The sequence below is a fragment of the Myxocyprinus asiaticus genome, chromosome 45 (assembly GCF_019703515.2).
Source record: "Myxocyprinus asiaticus isolate MX2 ecotype Aquarium Trade chromosome 45, UBuf_Myxa_2, whole genome shotgun sequence".
NCBI classification, from domain to species: domain Eukaryota; kingdom Metazoa; phylum Chordata; class Actinopteri; order Cypriniformes; family Catostomidae; genus Myxocyprinus; species Myxocyprinus asiaticus.
Genome location: NC_059388.1, coordinates 500433 through 523214, shown reverse-complemented (window position 1 = coordinate 523214; position 22782 = coordinate 500433). Strand labels below are relative to the sequence as shown.

The 22782-nt window shown below is 38.6% G+C and overlaps 2 protein-coding genes across 7 annotated transcripts in view; one reads left to right on the top strand and one right to left on the bottom strand.

Annotated features, from left to right (window-relative positions):
* Positions 1-22782, bottom strand: part of LOC127435309 (ubiquitin carboxyl-terminal hydrolase 15-like) — a 277517-nt gene that overhangs the window by 27417 nt on the left and 227318 nt on the right. The window lies entirely within an intron of this gene.
* Positions 1-22782, top strand: part of LOC127435339 (rab-3A-interacting protein-like) — a 39924-nt gene that overhangs the window by 13294 nt on the left and 3848 nt on the right. For 3 of the 6 annotated variants that reach the window (XM_051688758.1, XM_051688756.1, XM_051688757.1), the window contains exons 4-11: positions 1610-1705; positions 2118-2195; positions 8349-8549; positions 11711-11839; positions 14237-14349; positions 14979-14996; positions 15206-15305; positions 17819-17888. In XM_051688758.1, the coding sequence (XP_051544718.1) occupies positions 1610-1705; positions 2118-2195; positions 8349-8549; positions 11711-11839; positions 14237-14349; positions 14979-14996; positions 15206-15305; positions 17819-17888 (805 nt within the window). The remainder of the gene's footprint in view (positions 1-1609; positions 1706-2117; positions 2196-8348; positions 8550-11710; positions 11840-14236; positions 14350-14978; positions 14997-15205; positions 15306-17818; positions 17889-22782) is intronic. The other 3 variants (XM_051688760.1, XM_051688759.1, XM_051688761.1) reach the window with 2 other exon arrangements.

Sequence of the window (22782 nt, the reverse complement as noted above, 5' to 3'; positions counted from 1 at the left end):
GTCATGAAACCCCATAGTTCCGCACCAATCGTTCACATTTATGTTAAGGTTAATAAATGGGAATATGTAATCATTTGTATTTTTATGTTAAACTCTGAGTTATGATTGGTAGGACAGTACACATGTACGTCAGTAGATCCTGAGCGGGTGAATGTGATTTGTATGTTTATGTTAATGAGCGAGCAAATGACATTCACCCGCTCATTAACATAAACATACAAATAACATTCACCCGCTCATTAACAAAAACATGCAAATGACATTCACCCGCTCATTAACATAAACATACAAATCACATTCATTTATTAACATTAACATAAATATTAGTGTAATTGATTGTAGTTTTAATTAATGCTCTTCATTTCAAAGCTGGTGAAATTCTGTCATCTCTTTCTGTTTTATGCCCCAGTGTCGTTGTGTTACATACGATTGGTATTGTAATGGCCAAACATGTTAAATTACACAAATGTACGAGTACAGTCAACCTGGGGCACTTAGGCACTTCACAATACACTTTTTCAAGTGTACTGCACCAGAACCAAACTCAACGAACCTTCTAAAATGGTGTTCGTATGAATCATGATTCATTTGAGTGATATTGTGAACATTTTGCAATTTAATAATCACACCATTTTGCAGTTTTGATTTAAATTAGTTAATTGTGCACCCTGTTTTTTTTGTGGGTTTTTTTTTATGTTTCATGACTTTAATGATCAAATATAGTTGAGAGAGGGACTGAAACTGTGTGTGGAGGGGAAATAGGTAGAAGTGAGTAATGTTGAATTAGTGGTGTGCTTAAAATAATAAAATAAAACATGCTGGAGGCTCTTTAAGTTATCAACTTTCAGTAAATTCACACACACAGAGGAGTGCCTGTGTTTGAATACAGCTTTTAACATCACATGGTCATCTTTTATGTGTTTCAAAGCAGACTGCTGTACAGTACATTCACAGTAGTTTCTGTGATCTGAATTTCAGTAGTCCACAAACATTGAGATCTGAATAATGGTTTTGTTCTGTCATGTGATTAATGGTCAGCTCTTCATTCAGACACATTACTGCGGTGAATTCGAAAGAAACACATCCACATATTGTCACATACAACGGCTCCAAAAGTATTTGTTCACTGTCAAGTCTCACATGAAAATATTTGAGTGTAATTACATTGGATACAAGATTCAAAAGAACTTTTCTCAAAAAGATAGTTTTTTCCTTCACTATCCACTCAATTGTATAATTGTACTTTTGCAAATACAAGTCGATACAATAAAAATGTGTCTACAAAATTAATTTTAATCCTTTAGATCAAAAGGTTTATAAAATCACCAAAAACATAAATAGTGACAGGTAAGATGGGTCAGATTTTCAGTTGACAGACACCATGAACCAGTACACTTCAGTCAAGAACTACTCGTAGAAACCAGCTCAACACATTTATCTTCAAACAACACTCTCTTGCTTTGTAAATGAATATTGCAGTCTGTGATGCACCTTTTTGTTTCTTACATTAATTTTATGGGTTAAATAAGAAAATAAGCCACATATTCCCTCGTTTTTCTCTTGAGTTTTTTCATTTGTGTTTTGTTCATGTCATTGCATGTATGTGAAGGAGCTTAAGTTAAAAGACGAGGAGTGTGAGAGACTTTCTAAAGTGAGAGATCAGCTGGGGCAGGAGCTGGAAGATCTCACTGCGAGCCTGTTTGAGGTTCGTTTGCTTTCTTCACATTCATCAGACCAGAATAGAGGTGTAGATCTTTGTGTGTTTGTGAGCTCTTGAGCATCTGGAGTTGGTTAATAACACTTCACATGGAGTTACTTTGAACACTCAGCACTATGATTCAATCCAGTCTGATTGGTTAGATGATATAGATCCATAGATCTTCACAATACACACATCAATACAGATGTGCTGAGTGGTTAGATAACTCGAGTTAGCTCCACCTCCTGTCCTCTGTTATGCATTTCATACTTTTGCTTCTTCATTTCAATCTTTCTGTTTTCCTTTATTTATGTTATAAAGTGATCACTGATCTGCGGTGGCTCTGATCTCATCTGGTGGAGGTCTGTTGATGGTGTGGGTTGTTTACACATGAGTTTGAGTGTGATGTTCTCTACAGGAAGCTCATAAGATGGTGCACGAGGCGAATCTGAAGCAGGCCACTGCAGAGAAGCAGCTGAAGGAAGCTCTGGGAAAGGTGAGTTCAGTTCTAGTTAAGAAAGACATGAAGTCACGAAGAGAGGCTCAACCTTCACAAGAAGCAGTTAATTTGCTTGTCGCATAAACTTGAACTGACTAACCAATTAGCAAGAAAAACAAAATCACAGTTTTCTATCTACTTTGGATCAGTGTTGCTGAAGCTGAGTTTGTCAAACTACAAGCTACTCCTAATCAAATGTAGTTCAACTACAGTCAAGCTACACTTTTGGAAAATTATTTAGTGACATTACAAACAACTAACAAAAACTAGCTAACTGCACTTCAGTCTTGACAACTTTCAGGATAGATTTAAGGTGTTATAACGGAGATGACAAATTGATAGGTTTGGTCTTAACCAACTAGATCTGCTTACGCTGCTGCACAATTAGAAATACATTCAGTCCCCCCGAATCAGATCTTGACAGGTGATGCTGGGGAGGAGGAAGGTTCATGCTGCAGTGAAAACAGTTTATCTGCAAACTACTGAGACAATTTAAGGCTGAAGTGTATAACTTTTTTAGTGTTAAAATACTTTTTTCTATCCCAGATTAATATGCAGAGACAAATATAGACATTCATAGGTTAATTTTCTTTAAAAAACTTTAAACACTGTGTCTCTGTGGCGATATGAAAAATACTGTTTCTTTTTAGCGGCCCACTTAGACTCGCCCCAACTACATTACTCAACCAATGGTGTGAGTTGGGGGGCGGGGCTATCTGACTGTTTGAACAACTACAGGTGAGGGGCCTATTCTGAAAGCTGTTTTGAAAACTCTGTTCCATTCGGTGACGCTAGTGTCGCAGAAATTACATACTTCAACTTTGAATGTTAGACAAAGAGACAGTGCACAAGTTAATTTGCTTACAGATTACATGTCAAAGGACCTATACACACCATGCACAGTTTCATGACTGAATTTATGATTATTAAAACTACTTAATATTTGTTCAGATGTATACAGTTGAAGTCAGAAGTTTACATACACTTAGGTTGAAGTCATTAAAACTCATTTTTTAACTACTCCACAGATTTAATATTAGTAAACTATAGTTTTGGCAAGTCATTTAGGACATCTACTTTGTGCAAGACATGAGTAATTTTTCCAACAATTGTTTACAGACAGATTGTTTCATTTTTAATTGACTATATCACAATTCCAGTGGGTCAGAAGTTTACATACACTAAGTTAACTGTGCCTTTAAGCAGCTCGGAAAATTCCAGAAAATGATATCAAGACTTTAGGCATTTAGCCAATTAGCTTCTGATAGGAGGTGTACTGAATTGGAGGTGTACCTGTGGATGTATTTTAAGGCCTACCTTCAAACTCAGTGCCTCTTTGCTTGACATCATGGAACAATCAAAAGAAATCAGCCAAGACCTCATCCTTGGGAGCAGTTTCCAAACGCCTGAAGGTACCATGTTCATCTGTACAAACAATAGTTCACAAGTATAAACACCATGGGACCAAGCAGCCGTCATACCGCTCAGGAAGGAGACACATTCTGTCTCCTAGAGATGAACGTAGTTTGGTGTGAAAAGTGCAAATCAATCCCAGAACAACAGCAAAGGACCTTGTGAAGATGCTGGAGAAAACAGGTAGACAAGTAACTATATCCACAGTAAAACGAGTCCTATATCGACATAACCTGAAAGGCTGCTCAGCAAGGAAGAAGCCACTGCTCCAAAACTGCCATAAAAAAGCCAGACTACAGTTTGCAAGTGCACATGGGGACAAAGATCTTACTTTTTGGAGATGTGTCATCTGGTCTGATGAAACAAAATGGCCATAATGACCATCGTTATGTTTGGAGGAAAAAGGGTGAGGCTTGCAAGCCGAAGAACACCATCCCAACCATGAAGCATGGGGGTGGCAGCATCATGTTGTGGGGGTGCTTTGCTGCAGGAGGGACTGGTGCACTTCACAAAATAGATGGCATCATGAGGAAGGAAAATTATGTGGATATATTGAAGCAACATATCAAGTCATCAGCCAGGAAGTTAAAGCTCGGTCGCAAATGGGTCTTCCAAATGGACAATGGCCCCAAGCATACCTCCAAAGTTGTGGCAGAATGGCTGAAGGACAACAAAGTCAAGGTATTGGAGTGGCCATCACAAAGCCCTGACCTCAATACGATAGAAAATTTGTGGGCAGAACTGAAAAAGCGTGTGCGAGCAAGCAGTCCTACAAACCTGACTCAGTTACACCAGTTCTGTCTGGAGGAATGGGCCAAAATTCCAGCAACTTATTGTGAGAAGCTTGTGGAAGGTTACCCAAAATGTTTGACCCAAGTTAAACAATTTAAAGGCAATGCTACCAAATACTAACAAAGTGTATGTAAACTTCTGACCCACTGGGAATGTGATGAAAGAAATAAAAGCTGAAATAAATCATTCTCTCTACTATTATTCTGACATTTCACATTCTTAAAATAAAGTAGTGATGCTAACTGACCTAAGACAGGGAATGTTTTCTATGATTAAATGTCAGAAACTGTGAAAACTGTGTTTAAATGTATTTGGATAAGGTGCATGTAAACTTTTGACTCCAACTTTAATTAGATTTCATATATATATATATATATATATATTAAGTATTAGATTATAAATAATGTGTTAATGAATTCAGAATAGTATATATCATCGTGCGACTCCGTGACCTCATGCGTGGACGTTGTATTTTGGATTCGCTATACGCAACGCATAATTTAAATGAATAAAAACCAACTGAATACTGTTCACAAGACTCTACACTGTCATTTAAAGTGTTAACTTCTGCTGCACCGAGTCATGACACAACAACATGATGTCAATTTCCTTGAAGTGCTCCTACGGACACAGCACCAACAAAAGTGCCTCTGGTAAGAAATCTCTTAGTTTTTTAATTGAAACCTGTTTGGTTGTAAAGAGGAGAGTCTTTAGATTCGTTTGATATGCTGCTTTAAAAAATCTGTTCATTTTTCAGGTGTCAGTGCGCAGATAAACATGAAGTACTCGGATGAATGCTGTGGAGCGGTTTTCTGATAGATGTTCCAAAAACATGTTCGTTATTTTGAATAACTTTTCACAGTAACAAATCTGTGGGTCATTTTGCTTCATTTTAATATACATTTGTGTTTGTTAACACTGTACAATAAGGTGGTATTCATTAACATTAATAAATGCATTCCTATATTCACTGTGCATTTTCACATTGAGAATAAATGTATGCATCCAAAAACTGTACAATGTTGCTTTCAGAGTTTTATACGCAGTTAGGATGAAAATAAGGTGCATTTCAAACTGTTCTGAGACCAGTGCAGACAGACAGCACACTAGAGGTTACGTCATTCACTAAATAGGGAGCAAGGGAGCATCCTATAGCTCTCTACGTGCATTCACTCCTAAAATCTGATCAAAAGTTCAGATTCAGGCTACAGATGATGTTTGGATCACTCAACATGTTTGACAGACATGAGACAATGATAATCAGTACATAGATTCAGAATTTGTCATGTATAATTTTATTTTAACATGGTTAGCAGTGATTGGATGATGCTGGCCAATATTTTGAATCAGAATTATGTATTCATCTTTCTAGAAAATCAGCTGTAATGTCTATAACGTCTCAAAAACATGAATAATCAACACTCCTGGACACATAATAAACTATTTGATGAAAAAATATGACTTTCTATAGCTTGGTATTATTTAAATTTTCACAAGTCGATATATGTGAACATCAATTTTTAGGAAAAATATTTGCCCTAGGAAAAAAAAAAAAAAAAAATATATATATATATATATATATATAATTTTTTTATTTTTTTTATTTTTTTATTAGGTGCTACTAATTAATCAAAACATTAAATGGAAAATGCACACAGCAGTCATGCTAGGGACATGGACATGGGATATGGAACAAAAACTAAATCTGGAGCATAACAATTAATATTATTACAATTAAGAAAACAGTGATACAGCAGTATTCTTCGAGATATTAATTTCCCTTCATGGAGACTTAAAAGTCTACACAAGGACTCAAAAATGAATCAGTGAGTCATTTTTAACCGGTTCATTGAAATGTACCGAGCAAACTGATTGACCATAATAAATCAAACTTCCCAGCCCTGCTTGCGCAAGAGAAACGTTTTAGAAGAGTGTGTTTATTGCCTCAGTTTGCCCGGCTGTGCAATGTCATGCTCCTGCTACTTGTTTAAACTAACTGTCACTGCACCATTTTGAAAACAGCTAGGAGCGAAAACAAGTTTAGTTACTTTTTTTAGTTACTCCCCAACTAGGGATGTCAAAAGTACAGAGTACTGACTTACCCATGTGCTGTCTGACTGACGCATGTCTGCTTTCAAATGCTCACACACTTATTTGAGCAAGTGCTCTGCTACTCGTTTTATACCGAAATTCTGCTGATTGTCTTGTCAGAGTTGGTGCACGACCAGAGGATCTGAGAAGTGATCAGAGGAAGAGCGCTCTTGCTTCGCAGTAAATGCGGTCACTTGGCTGGAAATTTGCTTCCTGATCAAAATGGCCGCCAGACGTGGTATCAGCCCTGTGCGACCCTGTGGACATTGTGTTTTGGCTTCGCTATAGGCAACGCATAATTTTATTTCATTTAAACCGACTGATCTCAGTTCAGAAGACCATATTGAAAAGAAAACCACTCAGTGTTCTTAATTGATTTGTATTTTTGTTTTTCTGTTTTTAATTAACTTTTTACTTAGTTTTAGATTATTATAACTATTTACCCAAGTAATTACTTTAAAAAGTAAAAAAAAAAAAAAATGTTTACATAACTGAGAAACACTTGAAGGAAACATGTTGTTTTAATGTATTATTTACATTAATATTTATCTTTTTAAAAAGGCTAACAGAGTGTGTTTAATAGCATATTACCCATTTTTGCAGTGGTATCGAAATTGGTATTGAGAACCATACAATCTTACTGGTATTGGTACCGAATACTGAAATTTTGGTATCGTGACAACACTATCTCCTCACTGCTTTTTATCAGCTAGCTAAATGAGAGAATACCTAAGAGAACTATGTAATACATATTGAGGACTGTTCATGTGTCATTATAAAATGGCTCTGAATAAAGCTTCAACAGTGAGTTATAGTTATCTCTACCAGATATCTATACCTTCATCATCTATATTACCTTTGTGAAGTTGTGTAAAACCATGTCCACACTAATTCGTATTAGTTTGAAAACAATATTTTCATTTTCCTAGCATTGTCATTTTCCAAAGTATGTGGTAATGAAGAGCGTTTTCGAATCGCTCCATTTTCGGCGGATGAAAATATATTAGCATGGCCTAAGACAGGGTTTCTCGGTCGCGGATCATTGTCTTCTGGGTCATGAGAACTTTTCTGAAATGAGTACAATTTACCAGTTAGAAGGATAGAACTGTACATTTGCAATGTTTGGGGCAACAGTGACCTCTATTGTCGAATCGGGTTAATATCTCCAGGTTTACGTAAACGACTTTTAAGTGAGAGGCTGCATTTCTCTGATGTTAATTATTAGCTAACCGATCACAGTAAAAACTTCTTCATACTGTGTTTAATGACTAAAAATGTTTGTGTATTTATGAAATTACTCTGGCTACAAATATTAGGCTATAGATATTAGGCCACTTTATTATGAGCAGATAAACAAAACTAGATGAATTAAGTACCTATTAATTTATTCCGCCAATCCCCTGAGAAACCCTGGCATAAGACATAGTGAGGCATAATGATGATCACAACATTCTAGTCTAGTTTTAAGTTATTTCAATGTCCACAGCACATTACAGCAGCTATGCCATAAAAACAAACTCAGTGTCAGTTTCAAAAGTCTTTACTTAATGATTTTGTTCCACTATAATTGATGTCAGCTTCACCAAACATATTGTCCTTCCTTACATTGTTTCACTCGTAGATACAGTACATCACATTAAAGAGGCAAAAAGGGTTGCAAATGCAGTTTCATGCTGACTTTAAGCTTTTCTGTCAACTGTTTTGGATTGTGGAATAAAGCATCATCTCTTCTTGTGAATATGAGTTCTTGTCCTTACTAGGAGCAGGACATTTTGACAGAAAAATTACTTGATGTATCTTGCCTTGTGATGATGAGGTGTGTGATGTCACCAGGTCTTCCTGTGTGTATTTTAGATCGATGTTCTGCAGGCAGAGGTGTCCGCTCTGAAGACACTGGTTCTGTCCACATCACCCACCTCACCCTGTAAAGAGATGCCACCCGGACACAAAGCCCCATTTAGGAAAGGCCATGCTCGCAACAAGAGCACCAGCAGCGCCATGCTGGGCAGCCAGGAGATCGCAGTGACCCAATCCATTATACGCGAATCCAAAGAGGTTTGGATCTATACATGTCACATTTATTAAAAACTGCATCTCATAAAAATCCCTTTGGTCATTCAGCCCTCTGAAGCAAACTTTATGATATTCATCTCACTTTCAGTGCTTTATAAGTGCTAAATATGCTTCTCATGTGGAACGCAGATGTGTGTAGGTTGATTGAAGACTAGTTTTGCATGCGTGTTGCGCAATCCACCGGGAATCACTCGCGCAGTTGATGAGCTCTGCTCTATTCTACTGTATCTCTGGAGCACACAGGTGTGTGAGCTTCAACCAGGCTTCCCTCAATATGTGAGTTCCAGTGACAGGATAGTGCTGTGGGGATCACATGCATGATTAAACTGGGCTTCCCTCGATATCGTGGTGCAGACCACAAAACTTATGCGACCCATTTCAATTCTACATGAGTATGTAATGCTGGGAGCAATTCAACCATGTCAAACGACTACAGCACTGGCATTCTTAAAAGCACTGACGAGGGAAAGAGAAAACACTATGCCCTGCACCAGCATTAATTACAAGACTTTTCACATCTACACATCAGATCAAATCAAATCACTTTATTGTCACACAGCCATATACACAAGTGCAATGGTGTGTGAAATTCTTGGGTGCAGTTCCGATCAACATAGCAGTCGTGACAGTGATGAGACATATACCAATTTACAATAAACATCAGATTTACACATCACAATTTAAACGTCTGTTATACACATAATTACACTCAACACAATATACAAATAATAACATACACTGTACAGTATACAATACACACAATATAGATACACATTTTTCAATAAAAAAAATATATATATATATACTGTATTGACATTCAGGCTGTCGGTTGATAGTAAGTTGTTAAGAGAGAATATAATATAATAATAATATAATTTATGACAGTCCGGTGTGAGATATAAGAGTAAGGGTAATAAAGTGCAGTGCTGATGTATTTTGATCATGAGAGATCAAGAGTTCAGAAGTCTGATTGCTTGGGGGAAGAAGCTGTCATGGAGTCGGCTGGTGCGGGTCCTGATGCTGCGATACCGCCTGCCTGATGGTAGCAGTGAGAACAGCCCATGGCTCGGGTGGCTGGAGTCTCTGATGATCCTCCGAGCTTTTTCACACACCGCCTTGTATATATTTCCTGGAGGGAGGGAAGCTCACCTCCGATGATGTGTCTGGCAGTTCGCACCACACTTTGCAGTGCTTTGCGGTTGTGGACGGTGCTATTGCCATACCAGGCGGAGATACAGCCAGTCAGGATGCTCTCCACAGTGCAGGTGTAGAACCATGTGAGGATGTGGCGGTTCATTCCAAACTTCCTCAGCCGTCTCAGGAAGAAGAGGCGCTGATGAGCCTTCTTCACAACGACTTCAGTGTGGACGGACCATGTGAGTTCCTCAGTGATGTGGACACCCAGGAACTTGAAGCTGCTGACTCTCTCCACTGGTGCTCCATTGATGGTGATGGGACTGTGTTCTCTGTCTTTTCTTCTGAAGTCCACCACAAGCTCCTTTGTCTTACTGACATTGAGGGAGAGGTTGTGCTCCTGACACCAGTGTGTCAGAGTGTGCACCTCCTCTCTGTAGGCTGTTTCATCATTGTCAGTGATCAGACCTACCACCGTCGTGTCATCAGCAAACTTAATGATGGCATTGGAGAAATGTGTTGCCACACAGTCATGTGTGTACAGGGAATACAGGAGTGGGCTGAGAACACAGCCCTGTGGGGCTCCAGTGTTGAGGGTCAGTGAGGAGGAGATGTTGCTGCCTATTCTAACCACCTGGCATCTGCTTGACAGGAAGTCCAGGATCCAGCTGCACAGCGAGCTGTTTAAGCCCAGAGCCCGGAGTTTCTCATCTAGCTTGGAGGGCACTATGGTGTTGAATGCTGAGCTGTAGTCTACAAACAGCATTCTCACATAAGTGTTCCTTTTTTCCAGGTGGGAGAGAGCAGTGTGTATTGTAGATACAATGGCATCATCAGTGGTGCGGTTGTTGCGGTAAGCAAACTGCAATGGGTCTAGTGATGGAGGCAGCACAGAGCAGATGTAATCTCTGATTAGTCTCTCAAAACATTTGCTGATGATGGAGGTCAGAGCAACAGGACGCCAGTCATTTAAACAAGTGATTTTTGATTGTTTTGGAACAGGCACAATGGAGGACGTTTTAAAGCATGTGGGCACTACAGACAAAGAGAGGGAAAGGTTGAAAATGTCCGTAAAAACACCAGCCAGCTGGTTCGCGCACGTTCTGATGACGCGGCCCAGAATGCCGTCTGGGCCCGCGGCTTTGCGGATATTCACCCGTCGGAAGGATTGGGTTACATCCGCTACAGAGACGGAGAGTGAACTAACCTCTGTAGCTTCGGCCGTGAGAGATCTCTCCGCGAGGGCGGTGTTATTTCCCTCGAAAGGAGTATAACAAGTATTTAGCTCATCTGGGAGAGAGGCAGCGGTGTTCATGGTGGAGTTTTTATTCCCTTTAAAGTCCGTGATGATGTTAATTCCCTGCCACATGCTTCTAGAGTTGGTGGTGTTAAACATCAACACCCCTACTAACATTTATCACAGTAAACTGTAACAGAATTTTTTAATACAACTGTGACAGTTGTGTTAAAAAGTTATGTTTTTAAATGTGTTTAGGATATTATATTTTCATAACAAATAAACAGTTTCTTTTAAGAAAGACTAACTACATACTGTAACTAACCATGGTAATGAAGAGCCATCCATGTTCTTTCCTGTGATTATGGCATTACAAATGCAACTGTTAAACAATGAAAAACTATGGTAAACATAAGTGCAAGTACAATGTAGAATAAAAGTCTGGACCTTTATAAATTATGAAAATAGTAATGTGTAATATTTTAATAGATTTCCTTTTCTGATGATGTTTGATGTTAGGAAATAAACTGGCCTGGTTTGCCTTCAGATATTCCTAGAATCAAAATGGGGCCCACTTTATATTAGATGTCTTTAACTACTATGTACTTAAGCATTTGATACAATGTACTTATGTACAAATTTGTTGTTGCTTCGTACTTACATTTAAAGTACCTGGATTTAATTAATTTTGTAGTTACACTGTCAACCTTACCCCTAATCCTAACCCTAAACCTATAGTGTACCTCAGGAAATGTGTATGTGTGTTTATCAGGTGGACATACTGCTCTTCACTGAGTTTAAAGCTTGGAAAGAAGAACCGAGTCTAGAGAAGAGCTGCTTGTTCCTGGAGCGCATCTACAGAGAGGATATTTATCCCTGTCTGACATTCTCTAAGAGCGAGGTATCATTCTGTGTTTTTATTTGGGTATTAGGACTATAGTTAACTCTTTCTACTGATTTTGGCCATAAGTTTCTAGGAACTATTTAACAGAAATGGATCTAAAGAAACACAGCTAGGGGTAATATACCAGCTGAAATAAAATAAAAGTGTGTTATTGAGTGACATCATCACAGCACAATGTGTGTTTATACACTGTAGAATATGAAGATTAATTAATTCATAACATTGAACTATTTTTTTCATATTCATCTAGATGGCTTCATAAATTTCAGGAATATGTTGATTCTGCAGTATTACACCCCTCCATAAACCACAACATCACACAACTCAGGGATTGTTTTTGTTCTGGATGGCAGTGTGAATTAGAGCAGTGTTTACCAACCTTTTACACAAGTAATCCCTGTTTTAAATGTGAAACACATCAGGGACCCCCTACAAAAGCAATGTAATAAATAAAGCTGCAAGCAGCGATGACGGGCCCAAGCACCATGGGTCCATTTCACCTGGTGGCTTTCGGAAAACAATGTAAGGTGGACACATGCATTTGGGATTTGACAATATTTTAAACAATTTTTAAGCAATTTGGGTAAAAATAACTGGACTATTTTAAAGTCTGTTGTAAGAGCCACACTTCCTGCTGCCAGGTGGTGGCGCTATGACTGTGATCCAAAATAGTCACATCCATGTGATTAGCCCCCAAGACTCAACATGCATCTCAATTTTGATTAAATCACACATTGCACACAGAAGATATGAGATTTTTCACCATTAATGCCTCACCATGGCAACACTGTTCGATCAAAAATATGTTCAGAATTTAGCATCTTCAATGTCTTGGCATAATGTTGTCTAAATGTGGTGACAGTCTCATGAATCCCCTAGGAGTAGTATTTAAAAGTTCAGAGACTGGAATATTTAAAACAATCCCAAATGGCCGACTTCCTTTTGGGCAGAGCTAATAACTATATTTATGAAAGTTGTCCAGCTTGATGAAAACTATATATGTACCAATTTTGGTGACTGTAGGTAAAAATAGGGGTGCTACAGAGGCCGCCTTACACACCCATTTTAAAGGGGGCGCTACAGAGCCCCCCCCCACACGCCCATGCGTGAACTTTTGTTCAGCCCTAATGGCCAAGGACTCTGTGTGTGCGACATTTTGCGAAATTTTAAGCATGCCAAGTGCCTCAAAAACACCCAAATATAAGAAGAAAGAAATAACAATTAATGTGTTGCCATGGCAACACTATTTAAGATATCAAATATCCCTTGACAAGTTTATATCAGCAGTGTCTTGACATTATCCTAATGAATTTTGAAGCAATTCATGTAAACATAAGAGGGCTATTTCAAAGTCTGTTAAAAGTGCCATACTTCCTGCTGCCAGTTGGTGGCACTATGACCGTGACCCATAATAGCCGCATCAATATTATCAGCCCCCATTACCAAACATACAGCTGAATTTTCATTCAAATCACACAATACACACAGAAGATATAAGGCACTTCCTGTTTCCCATTTTTCACCATAAATGTATTGCTTCACCATGGTGACACCATTCAAAATCTCAAAAATAAGTTCGCAATTTAGTATCTAGAATATCTTGGCATGACGTTGAACAAATTTGGTGTCAGTCACATGAATCCCCTAGGAAGAGCATTTAAAGGTATAGAGCCTGCAATTTTCAGAAAATCCTAAATGGCTGACTTCCTGTTGGGTGGAGCTAATTACTGTGAGTATGAAAGTTGTTCAGCTTGATGAGAATTATATATGTACCAATTTTGGTGACTGTAGGTGAAAATGAGGGTGCTGCAGAGCCCACCTTACATGCCCATTTTCAAGGGGGTGCTACAGAGCCCCCCTTGCATGCCCCTCCCTGCAACTTTGCCCAGCCCCAATGGCCAACGACTGAGTGTGTGCAAAATTTTAAGAGTTCAGTACCCCAAAAGGGTTTTTTAAGGAAAATCTCTTTGCTCTAGAAAAAAAAAAAACTTTATTTGCTTGTTTATTAGTTACAAATAAAAAAAGGGAAATGGAAAATGCACACAGCAGTCATGCTCAGGTCTCAGGAGGTTATTGTATTTAAAGTAACTGATAACCTGTATAAAACAAGTTTTCTTGCTTTAAACTGGAACTGAATGTGGTAAATTAATCATAACCTTTCAAATCAAGCAGTTCAGTTGACCCTCAGATTGACAAACCCTGAACTGCTGTACACAGTGTTTATTCTTAAATCTTTACACTAATACAACTCCTACGGCTGTTCACATGATGTTGTGAGGACAAATCGCCTATTCCATGAAATGATTGAACAAAATATCTTCAGACTAATGCAAAATAATGTGCAGATCTTTATTTGATTCCTGTAGAGTTAACATAAAGTTTGTGTTTGTGTAGTTGGGCTCAGCGATACTGGACGCGGTGGAGCAGAACACACTGAGTGTGGAGCCGGTGGGGTTTCAGACACTGCCAGTGGTCAAAGCTTCTGCCGTCGAGTGTGGGGGACCCAAGTGAGTATTTACAAATGGATCCCCTAATATTGCATGCATGTGCCACATATGCTGCAGAATAACACTTTAAACTTCAGCCTCTATGAACTGAACAGTGCTTTCAAATATAACTTATACTTAGATTAATATTTGTATTTTTGTCCTGCTCCAGAAACACATCTTGAGTTTTATTCACTAAAGTACAAAGGAAAACATTCAAATGATGTATATGAAAACAGCGGTGTGCATTAGAAACATGTTAATTCCCTTTTATCTTTCCTTTAGTGCATCAAACTCAAAATGTGTTTCCTGCACAAAGGGACTCAAAATTAGGGAGCCGGTCACAAAATAAACCCATTCAGAGTGATACAAGTGTCCTCCACTTCACATCGCCATTCTAATCACCCTGTCTGGTTTATTTAGCAAAAACAACCGTTTGACTCTACATCATCCCTTACATATACTGTATTTGAAATCTATTTCTAAGTTTGACAAATCCAGAAATGCCCTGTTTCTCTGTAATGTAGCTTCACAGCTTTTACTCATTTAAATAATTTTTCTAAAGCTTGTGTTTGTTCACGTGTGCACTGCCTCTATTTGTCAGCATTACTTTCTTTGCATTCTTTTGTTTTGATCTCTTGCTATGGCAGAATGGCACAAACAGTCGTGTAAGTGGACAATCGTGATCACATCAAACCCTTAAATGTCCTGCTGTCTGTATGTCCCTCACAGCCAGCTGTGTCTTTAGACATACATGTAAAAGATTTGTCTGTTAGTTTACAGTTTTCAGTGAGCTATAAAAACGTTCATAAGTGTAATGGATGCTAAGCGTCAGCCCCCTTTTCTTAAAGCTTTCATTTGTTTTTTGGCTGTGCAGGAAGTGTGCTCTCTGTGGTCAAACCAAAACCTGCAAGCACAGAATCAAGTTTGGTGATTCAAGCAACTATTATTACGTGTCTCCATTCTGCCGCTATCGGGTGAGTATTTTAATCATTGTTATTGGCTTGTTTCAGCTACAGTAACTCTTGATACCTTCTAATAGTTTGCACAAAATACTTTATGAAGTATTGGACAGTGTAATGAGAAATGTGCTGTGATGTTTAGTAAAATATGGCAGCTTTAAATAAAATGGCATAAAGAATAAAAGTAAAATGTATTATTCAGAAAGAAAATGTTTACCCTATCAGTTATTGCTCTTTCTGTTGTGTTAATCAGTAAAATTAAAGAATATTTAAGTGTTTTAAGAGCAGGAGAATTAATTCTCTATCATTTTAAACTGAAATATAATATTAACATTTTAAAAATATAAATCAGAACATGTATAGCACAACCCAAATGCTAATAAGATCAGACCATCCTATCACATTGAGCAAGTGAATGAGAAGTGATGTTTAAGATATGACTGATATCATCAGACTCTGTATGAGCAAAACAATCTAAACACAGACTCATGAGTTAACAACACAAGTTATGATGCATTATTGACTTGGAATCAAAATCTAAGATATATTTATTTATATGTACTGTATGTGTATACGATGGGTTAACATATGTATGCACTTATATATTTGTTTATTTTTTGCAGAATAATGTAAGAGTGGTGGGAGAAAATGAATGCCAAACACATACACAAAAAGAGAAAAATAAAGAATTTTGTCTATTGAAAAGAATGTAAATTGATTGTACAATGTAATGAGAAATGTATTGAACGGATAAACACAAAAAAGTTACAAATAAATAGCAGATTTTTATGATCAGTAGGTGGCACTAATTCACAAAATATTTCACATCTTCTTACCATACGGTTCTATTGGCTGCCATAGACTCCCAGTCAGAAGAAGAATACAGAGAACACAAACAATATTACATTTAAAATGAAATGTAATATACAGTTGAAGTCAGAAGTTTACATACACTTAGGCTGAAAAAACTCATTTTTTAACCACTCCGCAGATTTAATATTAGCAAACTACAGTTTTGGCAAGTCGTTTAGGACATCTACTTTGTGCATGACACAAGTAATTTTTCAACAATTGTTTACAGATCAGATCGTTTCACTTTTAATTGACTATATCACAATTCCAGTGGGTCAGAAGTTTACATACACTAAGTTAACTGTGCCTTTAAGCAGCTCGGAAAATTCCAGAAAATGTTGTCAAGACTTTATACAATTAGCTTCTGATAGGAGGTGTACTGAATTGGAGGTGTACCTGTGGATGTATTTTAAGGCCTACCTTCAAAATCTTGCTTGACATCATGGGAAAATCAATAGAAATCAGTTAAGACCTCAGAAAAAAAATTGTGGACCTCCACAAGTCTGGTTCATCCTTGGGAGCAATTTCAAAACGCCTGAAGGGACCATGTTCATCTGTACAAACAATAGTACACAAATATAAACACCATGAGACCATGCAGCCATCATATTGCTTAGGATGGAGACGCATTCTGTCTCCTAGAGATGAACGTAGTTTGGTGCGAAAAGTGCAAATCAATCCCAGAACAACAGCAAAGGACCTTGTGAAGATGCTGGAGGAAACAGGTAGACAAGTATCTATATCCACAGTAAAACGAGTCCTATATCAACATAACCTGATAGGCTGCTCAGCAAGGAAGAAGCCACTGCTCCAAAACCGCCATAAAAAAGCCAGACTACAGTTTGCAAGTGCACATGGGGACAAAGATCTTACTTTTTGGAGAACCAAAAATGAACTTTTTGGCCATAAAGACCATCTTCATGTTTCGAGGAAAAAGGTTGAGGCTTGCCCTGAAATGACATTTATTCATAAATGTATTGAAAATGTGAATTTGTTGTTACTGAAGGAGGAAAAAATATGTTTATATGTTAAAATTTGTAAACAGACATAAAATACAAAATATTCTGTAAATACACTGTAAATACCAAAACTTTAAGTAGAACACATGACTGTATCTGTATTACTATAAATCTGCCTGTTATTTAAATTTGACCAACAACGATTTCTACTCTTTCCTCAATATTGATAATATCAGCTCATACTGTCTGAGTGAATATCATGAAGAAACATCTATACTCATATTTCACCACATAATAAAAAGCATAAAGAAAAATAAATCTCTTTTTAGGACCATTAAGATTGTTTGCATAATTTTCATGACAATTACATTTCAATTGTGTTTATTGTAATGCAGTCATTACAGTATTAACATTGTAATTGCATTGTTACAATGCAAACATTTTCTTAATTGACCTAAAAATAGGCTTCAGTTTACTTTGTTTAAAATATAATATCTTCTTTCTTTCTTTTGATTTAAGGTGAAATATAAGCCAGACATGTTCATGGGATTCACAAGTCTACCAGTTTCTTTTTTGAACAGTTTATTATTTTATCTTAAATTATTTTATAGCAATGTTCTCATGTGTTGGCATAGTACTGGTGTTTATAGGAATTACACGCTTGTGTATAAAATACAATTGATTGTCTATAATTATTTAATTCTTTATATACTCTAGATCACCTCCGTGTGCAACTTCTTCACGTACATCCGTTACATCGTTCAAGGACTAGTCAAACAGCAAGATGGTAAGATTTAACTCAGTTCTCTAGTACACTCACATCAATGAAATGTAAAGGACAAAACTGAGTCACATTTAACTTTTTCACTTTAGTACAAAAAAAAACATAGCAATCTTGACTTCAAAGGTGTCAAACAAAACTCTTGACTATATTATTACATACAGTATTACTATTTAAGATTCTATGCCATGAAATGGGCAAACGTTGGCAAATCCAAAAATTCACAGTGCAGTGCTGTGGAAAACGTAAGTTAACCCTTGGATTTAAAAACTGGTCGATCCTCCTTTGGCAGCAATAACCTTAAGCAAGCATTTCCGGTAGCTGCAGATTAGACCTGCACAACGTTCAGAAGGAATTTTGGACTTTTCTTCCTTACAGAACTGCTTCAGCTCAGCCACATTCTTTTGTTATTAACTATTTTTATTGATTCACAAAATAAATAAACATAATAGAAAATACAGAATTAAATTATATACATTAAGCCCCTCCCCCTGAACATCCCCTACCCCCACCCGACACAAACGTGCACTCCAGTGGTCATACTTAATTAGAACATAAAAAAGTATTCTTTCAAAAAACAATAATAAACACATTTAAAACTACAAATCCCTCTCCACTGCCCCGCCCCGAGAACCCTGCCTAAGATACAGAGTCTGGGGCAGAATGAAAATTGAGTGTCCAATACGTAACACATAAAGCTCTGAACCCTCAACCAAAATTCTTGGATCTTAACACACAACCAATAAAAAATGGGTTGTGTCCCCCATCTTCTGATTGGCATCACCAGCAGGTGGGTGTGTCTTTTAGACCAAGCCTATACAATCTAGAGGGGGTCCAACAGAATCGATGTAAAATCTTAAATTGCATAAGGCACACCCTTGCATCTCTAGATGTAGACTTGACGTTTTTTTAGAATCCTAGCCCACACTCCCTCCTCCAATACCAAGTTTAACTCTTTCTCCCATAATCTCTTGATAGAAGTTAAAGCTCCATCCTGCAGACTCTGAATTAGCAGGGAGTAATACACTGATGCCTCATGACCTTTTCCAAAAGCAGTAATCACCACTCCCAGAGTATCTGCCGCTTTAGGGGGGTGTATGCTACTCCCAAATATAGTACAGAGCAGGTGGCGCAGCTGTAAATACCTAAAGAACTGAGATCTGGGAATCCTAAAATGTTGAATCATATTTTCAAAGGATCTCAACACTCCACTCTCATATAGGTCACCAAGTGTAGTAACCCCCCTCACAATCCACTCTGACCAGCAGAAAGGGGACTTATTAATACATAATTTTGGGTTCAGCAATATGCTCGAGGCAACATTTAAATAAATATCCCAATTAAACACTCTGGACACTTTTGTCCATACCGAGTGCAAATGCGAGATAACTGGGTGTAACTTAACTTCTCCAGTTAGTTTAATAGAAAGGCTTTGCAATGGCGAGGGGCAAGAACTTCCTGTTCAATACAAAACCAGGGAGGGGCTCTCTCAGGTGGAAGTGACCAATGAGCCAAATGTCTGAGACCGAATGCATAATAATAAAACAAAAACTTGGGTAGGCCTAGCCCACCTTTGTCAGTCAGCCTATGTAAATTATTGAAATGTAATCTGGGTCGTTTACCATTCCAAATGATGGACTTCGCTATGCTTTCATATTGCTTGAAATAAGAGAGGGGGACATCTACAGGGAGAGATTGTAGCAGGTAGATGAATTTTGGAATACAATTCATTTTAATAACATTAACCTTCCCAATCATAGATAAATGTAATGAAGCCCACCTGCCCACATCACTCGAAAACCTTTTTATTAAGGGGTCAAAATGAACTAAATCACACAAATTTCCTGGGAATAAAATACCCAAATATTTAATGCCATGTTTGGTCCACTGGAAGGCGCCCGGCTGAAAAGCCGTTACTGGGCAGTACGCTGTCAGAGCCAAAGCTTTGGATTTAGACCAACTGACTCTGCATCCTGAGAACTTAGAAAAGGAATTAATAATTCTGTGGAGGCAAGGCATAGATCTAGTGGGGTTGGAGACGAATAATAAAATATCATCTGCGTAAAGCAAAAGTTTACCTCCCACCACCACCCCTGGAAAATCATCCTCCTTTCTTATCGTGGCTGCTAATGGTTTCAGGGCAAGACAGAACAATAATGGGGAAAGAGGACAACCCTGCTGGGTGCCCCTAACCAGAGTAAAATAATCTGAAATTAATCCATTTATTTGTACCGCCGCTACCGGCCATCTATAAAGTAGCTTAATCCATCCATTAAAAGTATTCCCGAACCCATATATTTCCAAAATCTTAAAAAGATAATCCCATTCTACCACAAAATAACTTACTCCATTTACTTTATGAAGGACATGGCTTGCTGGGGACATGTGAATGTTTTACGGCCATCCTTAGCATCTATTCTCAATTTGACCAGGAACATCAGTGCAAAAGTGACCTTCCGTTGATGTAAGAGTTTCTTGCATTCCTTGAATCGATCACATTTCTCTCTTGTTGAATTTGCAAAGTCTGGGAACAAGAAAATGCTGTGGTTCTTCCAAGAAAGCCTTCCTTTATTCCTTGCCTCGTGTAACACGAAATCATTATCGGATGATCTCAGAAATTTGGCCAGAATTGATCGGGGCCTGTCTCCCTCAGCGGATCGCCGAGCTGGAACCCTGTGAGCTCGCTCGATTTCCAGCTTATGGCCTGTTATGTCGAGCAGACTCGGAAAGAGCCCGTCCAGGAATTTCACCATATCCTGACCCTCTTCGGCCTCAGGAATTCCAACAATACGGACATTATTCCGCCGGCTACGGTTCTCCATGTCCTCCAACTTCTCCCAGACATGCTCCAAATCCAACTTGGATGCTAGCGGATTAGCAGATAATTCCCTCTCCGATGATTCCATATAATCAATCCGTTTCTCGACATCCCCCACTCTTGTAACCACCTCAGTGAACTTCATCTCCATGGATCTCCAGTGATCGATCGACGTATTACAACATGATCCTCCAAGTCAGCAATGACCTTCATCAGCATTGCCGACATGTTCAACATTTCTCGCCGAATTTCCCGCATTTCTTCGACCAAATCGACTCCCGGGATTGAGGCCTCCGCGGGGGTGTCAGCCTGATGTCTCCAGATCCCTAAGATTTTGAATTCTTTGAAATATGGTCCTCCTAGAACAATTATGGAACAGAGTGTATCGAATCTCACCGGTTTATGACATTAATAGTGTTAAAACTAGCAAAGTGTGCAGAGTTCGCCGTTCACACATCCCCGAACCTCGCATGGCGTCATGTGACTCCCAGCTCAGCCATATTCTTAGGATGTCTGGTGTGAATGGCTCTCTTGAGGTCATTCCACAGCATCTCTATCTCTGCTTCAGCTGGCACACATCTACCCTGACATTATTCAGTAGGATATCTTTTTTTATTTATTTATTTATTTTATTGAGTGCGTTACTGCTGAGACCTAGCACGTGTGGAGGCTTCACACTATTCTCCACGGCATCCATGCACAACACACCACGTGCCCCACCAAGAGCGAGAACCACATTATAGTGACCATGAGGAGGTTAACCCAACGTGACTCTACCCATCCTAGCAACCGGACCAATTGGTTGCTTAGGAAGCCTGACTGGAGTCACTCAGCATGCCCTGGATTCGAACTTGCGACTCCAAATCAAATCAAAATCAAATCACTTTTATTGTCACACAGCCATATACACAAGTGCAATGGTGTGTGAAATTCTTGGGTGCAGTTCCGATCAACATAGCAGTCGTGACAGTGATGAGACATATACCAATTTACAATAAACATCAGATTAACACAACACAATTAAAGTCTAACATACACATAATTACACACAACACAATATACAAATAATAACATACACTGTACAGTATACAATACACACAATATAGATACACATTATTCAATAAAAAAAGTATATATAGTATATATAGAATGTACAGTAGGTTGTATTGTACTGTATTGACATTCAGGCTGTCGGTTGATAGTAAGTTGTTAAGAGAGAATATAATATAATAATAATATAATTTATGACAGTCCGGTGTGAGATATAAGAGTAAGAGTAATAAAGTGCAGTGCTGATGTATTTTGATCATGGGAGATCAAGAGTTCAATAGTCTGATTGCTTGGGGGAAGAAGCTATCATGAAGTCGGTTGGTGCGGGTCCTGATGCTGCGATACCGCCTGCCTGATGGTAGCAGTGAGAACAGCCCATGGCTCGGGTGGCTGGAGTCTCTGATGATCCTCTGAGCTTTTTTCACACACTGCCTGGTATATATGTCCTGGAGGGAGGGAAGCTCACCTCCGATGATGTGTCTGGCAGTTCGCACCACCCTTGCAGTGCTTTGCGGTTGTGGGCTGTGCTATTGCCGTACCAAGCGGAGATGCAGCCAGTCAGGATGCTCTGTACAGTGCAGGTTTAGAACCGTGTGAGGATGTGGCGGTTCATTCCAAACTTCCTCAGCCGTCTCAGGAAGAAGAGGCGCTGATGAGCCTTCTTCACAACGACTTCAGTGTGGATGGACCATGTGAGTTCCTCAGTGATGTGGACACCGAGGAACTTGAAGCTGCTGACTCTCTCCACTGGTGCTCCATTGATGGTGATGGGACTGTGTTCTCTGTCTTTTCTTCTGAAGTCCACCACAAGCTCCTTTGTCTTACTGACGTTGAGGGAGAGGTTGTGCTCCTGACACCAGTGTGTCAGAGTGTGCACCTCCTCTCTGTAGGCTGTTTCATCATTGTCAGTGATCAGACCTACCACCGTCGTGTCATCAGCAAACTTAATGATGGCATTGGAGATATGTGTTGCCACACAGTCATGTGTGTACAAGGAATACAAGAGTGGGCTGAGAACACAGCCCTGCGGGG